Below are 9,243 nucleotides of genomic sequence, written 5' to 3' on the forward strand. Positions count from 1 at the left end.
TAGAGAGGGAGTGACGTGAAGAAGTGGAGAGTGCACGGGAAATTCCAAGCAAGTTGCAAAAAATACTATTATTTTATTTACCTATTGTTAGGGCTATTCAAGTGTAGGGGTGGAGATGCAAAAGGCAATTACTGTTCATTAAGGGCAATTACTGTTCACTAGATGGATTAAATAATGGATAACCCTAGGGGGCCTTTGCCACGATGGAACTACTCTAATATAAAATGGGTCTCGTCTCAAGCTACATCAGCATTTAACAGAGGAATTGATAGACACTAACGGAAGGTATGCAATTGTAATAAATTCGTAGATGAGGTATGACATTGACATTTTTTAAAGATGGGGTATGAAATTGTGACTGGCTTAATAGTTGAGGTAGTTTTGTGTAATTTACTTTTTTTACTATTTAATATGGAAAGCTACATAATTTATTGGTAGTGCTAGGAAGACCAATTTTTTTTTTTTACAAAATTTGTAAATCAAACGATGTGTCACCAATAGGAAATAAACACGTTAATCAATGTTTAAGTAAGGTTCTAAAAAACGCTAGGCGCTAGTCGGGCGGCGAGCTAGCGCCTAGCGTCTAGGCAGCTAGGCAGGATCTAGGCGGGCGCCTAGGCGGATTTAGGTAAATTTCTTGTATATCTTGTAAATAAGTGCATATTGACCCATAAAAAATTATACTTGCATGAAATTCATGGATAAGATAATAAATGAATGATAAAATACAAAAAGAGTATCTAATAAATTCAAAATTTAAAAACACATTAAACATATATACCATATAACTTAAAACATTTTGAATGATTAGTAAGTTGAATTAATTAAATTCAGAGAGATAACATATAAATCAAGACATTTTAAATAATTAGTATTTAGTTTTTAAACAATAAATATTAAAAAAAACCCACCTGGCGGCTTGGGTAGTTCACAAACATTTAAAAATCAAAAGCTTGGTTCATAAAAGTCCACGTGTGATGTGAGGTTCGACACCTCCCATCCACCCCACTTTCTCACATCAGATTGGATTCAAAAGGTGGAGTCGTTTGTAAGCCTTGGAAAGCGGACTTATTAATTTTTTTGGGTTTTCTTTCTTTTCCTCTTCTTCCTTGGAAAGAGGAAAGCTGTTCTGATTTTTTTTTTTTTTTTCCTTTTCCCCTTCTTCTCCTTCTCCGATTACTCTGTTTTTCCATTTCTTCATCTTCTGTTGCTCTGTAAATTTCCACAGCAACCTCAATCGCTTCTTCTCCGAGCTCTTTTGTGCTTCCATGGCGCTCACTCTCTCTCTCTCTCTCTTCTAGCCGCCAAATAGCCCAGCATCTGCACGGACCTTGCCGATTTAAGAAACGATTTTGAGTTAATCGCAGCGGAGCGCCGCCGCCTAACGCCCAAGCACCGCCTAGGAGGCCGCCTCAACCGTTTTTTAGAATACTGCGTTTAAGTAATAATTTAATCATCAATAACCACATCATTTGATTTAAAAAATTCACTTCCTATCATTATTCTTTTTTATTACTTTCGATGACACTTGTTTAGAGACTGGATGATGTCTATTCTGTGACACAAAATTGTTGAATGAAAAAGGGTGAGAAAAAAATGAAAACAAAAACTGAAATTAATTTCAAAGGGACTTCAAAATCTGGCTTGGCAGATTTTAAAATTAGTTTTTGTTAACAAGGCGAGATTCTACTCTTACAAACTACATGGAGGGGGATTTGTCAATTCAAACTTAAGTGCAAAAGAAAGAAGCACTATTCTAACCAACTTGGTTACGCTCATGTCTGCAACCAATAGAGAGTGCAGCTGTGATGTTCTATTCATTATTAGTAGATCAATGAACTATTGGAATCTAGCGAATGAAAATCCTAAAGCCTTGCATATCCATTTGAGCCATGGATGCCAATTTCTTGGAAATTGACGCAACGGGAGAGTGCAGCTGTGAACCTCTCGACATCGTTCCTCGTGTGCGTTGCGCTCAATGTCACACGTAACCTGGTCAGAAAAAATAAATGAAGATGTAAAGGACACAGAGAAACAACATAGTACTTATGAGGTCAAATAGCAAACCATCATAAAACGAAACGAACAAGATGAGTATAACCCGAACTTGTAAATGCACTGTAGCAGAACGGAAAGTGTAAAGAAGATTTGTCAGAGACCTGCATGAGTTGGGTGGCACTGTTGGGGGTCTGATTGCAGTCACATGGAAGCCAGATTTTAGCAAACTCCTGTTCGTTGATGATAACAAAGTTAGATGCAGTTGTTGAACGATCTACAAATCACAGACAAACAGATAGAGTGGGAAATCGAACTGGCTGGCTTGCAGAGCCTTCTCTTCACTCCCTACTATGAGCGATATTATGGGACTGTTGATGGGAATTCCAGTGAGAGCACGAAAGTCTTTCACCCGATTCCAAATTTCCCTTCTACGCCATGTTTCCTTTCTTGCCACAAAAACAGCAGCTGCAAAGTTCAATTTGTATTATTAACAACAGGAAGTACAACAAAAGAGCGGGGAAATGCTACAATCACACCAAGTGAACAATTGATGATAAATTACTGATAGAGTAATGGAGCGCCGGTCTGTTTGATAACCATTTGGTTTTTTGTTTTTGGTTTTCACTTTTTGTGTTAGTGATAAAGGGGAAATGCATTGGAGAAATGAAGGATGAAGAAGAGTGGACAAAGAATTATGAGAGAGATGTATAGGAAAAGAGACAAAATGAAAACTAAAAACCAAACGCCAAAAACTATCCCATCACCCTTCTTCATCCGTCCTTTCCCCATATACTTCCCTTATATCTCACACACACAGCGCCCGTAGAAAGACTACTCAACATGACGATATTATTGCGTCATCCTTCTAAACAATTACACAGGGTTTCCACAAGTCTGCAACCTAAGTTTGACCCATGCTCAAGCCGGCTTGCAAGTTGGCCAAAGCTAGTGTGGCAATAAGTCGCACATGTTTGAAAGCAATTATATTCAAGTAAAGCACCCTAACCATACAAAATTATATAAATTACCATGAGCAGCAGCAGCAATTGGTACTGGCGTAGCAGTTGAAAATATAAAAGAGCGACCCCTTGATTGTATGAATTGCTTCCACCTTTTGCTGTTCATATGACAATAAAGAAAATGAGTAGTTACATTTCATAACTTTCCACAAACTGAGATGAAACACACAAGAATCCAATACATTGACGCCTAAAGTCTGAAGTTTTGACATTGGCACCTAAAGTATGAAGTTTTGACACAAATTGCGACAGTTTTTTCCTCTATATTTATCATTTCAAAGGAATTTAGTAAATCACGAATAGAGCACATCATTTCCATTTCATATTTGCTACAACTGCTATACACCAAACATTTACAATATGTATTATTTACTAAGAAAAAGCTAGAATGAATAATTGCCTGCATGCGATGAATCCGCCATGGCAACCTGCAGCCTTACTCAAAGTCCCGACGCATATGTCAACATCGCCTTCACAATTGTATTCCTCAGCCACTCCACCACCATTTTTTCCACAAACAAATGTTCCATGAGCCTGAGTAGAGGAGTATATTTTCTTTTTATCATTAATACCTTAGACCACATAAATAAAAAATGAAAGAAAACAGCAACTTTTTCGTGCAATATGGACATAGTTACTCGAGGACTAGTTGAATTGCGAGTGTAACTAGACAACTCAACTATAACACAACTATGACAATTTGATGTGGTGTACAAGATTTGACAAGTTTTTTACTACGACTTACATCATCAATAACTAACAGAAAGTCATGCTCCCTGCGTAGCTTCACAAGCTCAGTGATTGGTGCAAAGTCTCCGTCCATACTAAACAAGCTGCAGTGAGAGACAAATGCAAGTCATGAGATAGATAACAAACAAAACAAAATAGAACATTGTAAAGATGAAACTGATTCTGACTGAAATGAGGGTATAGAAAGTAGAATCTAAAAATAGCAACATTTACCTATCAGTCACAACGACTTTCTTCCTCATTGTGCAACTTGATCTGTCAAACAACAATTGCATTTTTAGCCAACGGGGATAGTGAAGTAGATATCCAATAAGAGGAGGGACACAAAGATTTAAACCAAAAGTTTAAGACCTACAACAACGCATTAAGGTGTGCCATGTCACAATGTCTATAGATGAATATCTCTACAGATTTTTGTCGTTCAGCAAGACGAATACCATCGATTATTGACGCATGGTTCAGTGCATCAGAAAAAACTGCAATCTTTTCATTAGTTAAAGGCATTTTTCCAGCGGACAAAAGAGAGCCAACATTTCCCAAAGCTACCATCAAGGCCATATTGGCTGCAAACCCTGTGGGACAAAGAAGGCAATCCTAGTGGATAAAGTTTAAACAAGATTTCATCAGTTTTCAGCTAAAACACAAAAAAGTAATTGAGTAAATAAAAAAAGTTCAAAACAATATTACCCAATGCCTTGGACTGCCAATAAATCAAGCAATTATGTCAAAGGACTTCGCCCAAAAACTTAACTTTGTAATCATAATTCAGATGATCATACTCAGTTGAGTAAATCATGCAAATCAAAACTGTAATCTTCATCTAGAAATGGAAAAGGAAATGATATTCATTGTATGGGGAATCCGTTCATAAAAGGGGATACAGTCTAAAAGTAAGTCTCAGGTTAAGGTCCCTTGTCACCATTGTTACTTAACAGCACAAAAGGGAATGACAAAATCCAAATAAAGAAGGCAAGTTAGGAGTGTATATTATCTATACAGAGCAGCTTATACCTCTTTCTTCTTTAAGTCTGCTAAGCATGACTCCAATCGCCTATGGTAATCAGTGTATCCACAAATTAAAGCAGAACCCCTCGGGCCCATTCCGTGTTCTAGCGCTGCCTGGTTGAATATAAATTCTCATTACATGGTTTTAGAACATGGTGAAGTAAAGAAATCTTTTGAGAAGTGGTATCCGAAAGAGAACCTTAGCAGCAGCTTTTCCAATAGTAGGATGTGAACTCAAGCCTAAATAGTCATTTCCAGAGAAAAGTAGCAGCTTTTTAAACTTCTGGGTACCTTCCTCATCTCCTAAAAACTCCAGAAATGTAATTTAGACCAAATTCCAAGAAAATAATATAATGGAAAATGGTTGTATTGAACTGTACCGGAACTGGGAATGTCATGGAGCCATTTTTCGAATGTGGGTTCGGGAATGTGAACCTCCACAGACGAGCGGTCCCATGTCTGCATTTCATCGAACACATTGAATTCATCTTCGGCAGATTTCTGGGCTTCTTGGGTTGGTCCATTATGGAGGTAAATGGGTCTGAGAGAACGAAGAAGCTGCAGACGATCAAGCTTGTGAAGAGCCTCTTCGACCCACTGGTCCCAATGCCTCATCGTCTCAAGTTCTGAAATTTGCAGAGCAGAGAGAGAAGCCGGCTGGGGTAGTTGGACTGTTGGAGGAGTGCCTTCAACTCTCTTGGGATGCAGTTACATTTCAATTTTCAGGTTGTTCCTATCCAGTACTAGTCTCTACTCTGTGTCATCAAATCATGCAATGCCATAAAAGCAATCCACAAAGGAGAAAAAACAGCTTAACTTCGGAAAACAAAAAACCCAAAACTCAAAATTCCAATTCAGAAATTAACCTAACATTGGTCCAAAACATGGTAAGATTTCACATCAAAATTGAAAGGGAAAAACAGTAGCCAACTGACCTGGGCCGATAGAACAGAATTCAGAAGCTGTGTGAGTGTGAGCAAATATCGCTTGGAGTTGGAGACAAGCCAGACGACGAGACGACGTGTGCTACTTTGCTTTAAATGGCGCACCTTATTCCTGCTTTGAAGTCTTTGGACCCATCTTGATGCCAAACCTATTAGAAAAACTGTTTCATTGATTAATAATTAGATAACATCATTGGTTTATAAAGAGCTATACATTTGCCAACTAAGTAGCCATACACTTGCCAACTAAGCACAACAGTCCTATCTGTCCTACAACTAATTACAAGAGAATTATAACAGAAAATCAAGATAAAATATCCTTAATATGCCCCCTCAAGCTGAACGTAGGCAACCGAAGTGATAGTTTGTCTCTGAGAAGTAAAAACCGAGAAGTGGACAGAGATTTGGTACAAATATCCGCGATTTGATCCTTTGAACACACAAATTGAATAATGACAGCATTGAAGAGAACTTTTTCCCGTATATAGTGATAGTCAATCTCCACATGTTTTGTCCGGGCATGAAATAAGGGATTCTTAGCTAAGGAGATCGCCGAAATGTTATCACACCACAATGTAGGAGAACCTGATAAAAAGACACCAACATCAACCAGTAACTTGCAAAGCCATGTAAGTTCAGCAGCGGTGTTTGCTAAGGAGCGATACTCTGCTTCAGTGGAGGAACGAGCCACGGTTGGCTGCTTTTTAGCACTCCAACCGATGAGAGAGTTGCCCAAAAAAATGCAATAACCACATGTGGATCTTCTATCCAATGGACACTCTGCCCAATCTGCATCGGAAAAAGCATTAACAGTGAAAGAACTTGAGATTTTGGGAAACCAGAGACCAAGCTTAAGTGTGCCTTTCAGATATCGAAATATTCGTTTAACTGCCTGGAAATAGGATTGTCGTGGTTGATGCTTAAATTGACAAACCAAGTTAACAACAAAAGAGAGGTCAGGTCTCGACCAAGTAAGATATTGCAGGCCGTCTACAATAGACCTGTATTCTTCTAGATTAGAGAGAAAGGGAGATGAGTGATCCAGCTTAGAGGTACTAAGAGGTGTAGCACATGGTTTGGCACCTGCCATGTTTGTCTTGGTAAGCAGATCAAGGATATATTTAGTCTGAGAGATAAAAATTCCAGAAGAGGACCTGTTAACCTCAATGCCAAGGAAAAAAGGAAGGGGACCTAGATCTTTGATTGGAAAAAGAGCACTGAGTTGAGCTATTGTATCCTTGCAAGCTTGGGAAGATGGACCTGTGACTAAAATGTCATCCACATACACAAGAAAAAACACCAGAGAATGATCATTCTTAACAAAAAGTGAGTGATCATTCTGTGAACCACAAAATCCCATAGATTGAAGGGTACCATAAAGTTTCTCATACTAGGCACGAGGAGCTTGCTTGAGACCATAAAGACTCTTATGTAACTTGCAAACATGATTAGGCTTAGTAGGATCTTGAAAACTAGAGGGTTGTTGCATAAACATAAGTTCAGAGAGAGTGTCATGCAAAAAGGCATTACTGACATCTAACTGATTTAGAAACCAGTCATACTGAGATGCAAGAGTGAGAAAAACCCGTATAGTTACTAGTTTGGCAACAGGACTGAAGGTTTCTCCGTAGTCTAAACCTTTATGTTGATGAAAACCTTTTGCTACTAACCGTGCTTTATAGCGGTCAATAGTTCCATCAGCTTTCTTTTTAATGCGAAAAACCCATTTACATCCAACAAGATTTTGAGATGGACGAGGAGGAACAAGAGACTAAGTATTGGTGTTAACCAAAGCATTGAATTCCTCTTGCATGGCCTATCTCCAGTGAGAATGTTTGGAGGCTTGAAGATAAGTGGTGGGAAGGAAATCAGGAGATATATGAGAAGGAAGAGGATGTTTAGTGGCTGAATAAGCCTTAGGCTTAAAAATACTGAATTTGGATCGGGTTTGCATAGGGTGAGTGTTTAGAGGTGGTAATGGTTGTATAGGTGAAGAAAGGGAAGAAATGGAAGTAGGAGAGATGGGTGGGGAAGGTGAGGAATTGTGATTGTAGGAAGATGCAACAGGGTGTATAGGTGGGGAAGAATTAGTAGCCGTAAGGAGTTTGGTGAAGATAAGAGTGAAAGGTATTGAAGATGAAGGATGAGGGGTTGATCTTATGAAAGGAGGCTTGAGAGACTTGATGAAATGGAAAAGTTAATTCATCAAATATGACATGTCTTAAGATATAGACCTTTCGAGATTGAATATCAAGACACTTATAGCCCTTATGATTTAGACTATAGCCAAGAAAGACACAAGGCTTACTTTTAGGCTCAAGCTTGGAGGCTACATATGGTTTTAACCAAGGAAAACACCTACACCTAAACACTTTCAGTGTTGTATAATCTGGAGACTTTTTGAACAGATTTTCCCAAGGGCAGGATCTAGACATGGTAGGCAATCTTTTTATAAGATAAACTGATGTAGAGAATGCTTCAACCCAGTAAATATGGGGAACATGAAAGACAGCTAAAAGTGTTCGAGCAGTTTCCACTATATGTCTATGCTTACGCTCCACACAACCATTTTGCTCTGGTGTGTGAGGGCAAGATAATTGATGATGAATACCATTATCCTTAAGATATTGAGTAAACATAGAACTGACAAATTCACCTCCAAAATTAGATCGCAGTGTAACAACTTTAGTATGTAACAAAGATTCAGCAAGGGTTTTGAATTCAACAAAGGTCTTGAACATCTCATATTTACATTTGATAGGGAAGAACCAACAATAACGAGTGAAATCATCCATTATAAGGAGATAATATCTATAACCAGATACAGAGAGAAGTGGAGCTGGACCCCAAACATCAGCATGCAAAAGTTCCAAGGGTTTAGTTGTAACACTAGAGACAGATACAAAAGGCAGTTTGGAACTTTTACCCATTGCACAATTTGAGCAGAAAGTCTTATTCATACTAGGAGAAACATGAATACTAGACTTAGAGACAAGTTTATGTAAGATTTTGAAAGAGGGATGGCCCAATCTTTGATGCCAAACCTTTGGAAAAGCTTTAATAGTGGCTGCATAAAGCTTATTGGAACCAACATTGATAGAAGCAGAGAATTGATAAAATCCATTTTGCTCAGGACCTTTAAAAAGCATTCTCTCCTAAGTAAGATCCTTCAAAATGAAGTGAAAAGGATAGAGGTGAATTGAACACCAATTATCAATTGTAAATTGATTTGTAGAGAGTAAATCTTGCTTTAAATCAGGAACATGTAACATATTATTCAAAGCAAAACGATGAGAATGAGTATGTGTATACGAAGAGCCGGAATGAGAGATAGGTAAATCTTTGCCGTCACCAATATAGACTTGTTCAGAGCCTGTGTAAGGTTCAGGATTTTGAAGATTGGCTAAGGAACTTGTCATGTGTGCACTTGCTTCTGAGTCAAGAAGCCATGAAGTAGAGCCATTCTGAGAAGTGTTAGCACACATAGCAGCCTGAGAATTTCTGTTACCAAACTGAGGATTCAAACA

At 38.3% G+C, this 9,243-nt stretch overlaps 1 protein-coding gene across 2 annotated transcripts; it reads right to left on the minus strand.

Moving 5' to 3' along the window:
* Positions 1–1,597: 1,597 nt before the first annotated feature.
* Positions 1,598–5,867, minus strand: LOC126604621 (8-amino-7-oxononanoate synthase). Of its 2 annotated transcripts, none has more exons than XM_050271913.1 (12): positions 5,704–5,867; positions 5,153–5,525; positions 4,972–5,075; positions 4,779–4,886; positions 4,123–4,361; positions 3,981–4,022; positions 3,763–3,850; positions 3,418–3,551; positions 3,027–3,115; positions 2,313–2,463; positions 2,160–2,228; positions 1,598–1,992 (listed from the first exon to the last, which is right to left on the minus strand). In XM_050271913.1, the coding sequence occupies exons 2-12, from the start codon at positions 5,385–5,387 to the stop codon at positions 1,866–1,868; spliced, it is 1,386 nt and encodes a 461-aa protein (XP_050127870.1). In that variant the 5' UTR covers positions 5,388–5,525; positions 5,704–5,867; the 3' UTR covers positions 1,598–1,865. The 2 variants fall into 2 exon arrangements, with proteins under 2 accessions (XP_050127870.1, XP_050127869.1); XM_050271912.1 differs by having other exon boundaries at positions 2,108–2,228.
* Between the last annotated feature and the right edge of the window lie 3,376 nt (positions 5,868–9,243).

This window comes from Malus sylvestris, chromosome 15, assembly GCF_916048215.2.
Source record: "Malus sylvestris chromosome 15, drMalSylv7.2, whole genome shotgun sequence".
In the NCBI taxonomy this organism is placed as follows: domain Eukaryota; kingdom Viridiplantae; phylum Streptophyta; class Magnoliopsida; order Rosales; family Rosaceae; genus Malus; species Malus sylvestris.

What these genes read in the sequence shown, in the direction of transcription:
- LOC126604621 (XM_050271912.1), bottom strand. Translation starts at nt 5,387, where the DNA reads ATGAGGCATTGGGACCAGTGGGTCGAAGAGGCTCTTCACAAGCTTGAT. An exon ending in CCATGACATTCCCAGTTCCG is followed by an intron (nt 5,076 to 5,152) that starts GTACAGTTCAAT and finishes TGGAGTTTTTAG; the next exon opens with GAGATGAGGAAGGTACCCAG. An exon ending in GGCGGATTCATCGCATGCAG is followed by an intron (nt 3,116 to 3,417) that starts GCAATTATTCAT and finishes TCATATGAACAG; the next exon opens with CAAAAGGTGGAAGCAATTCA.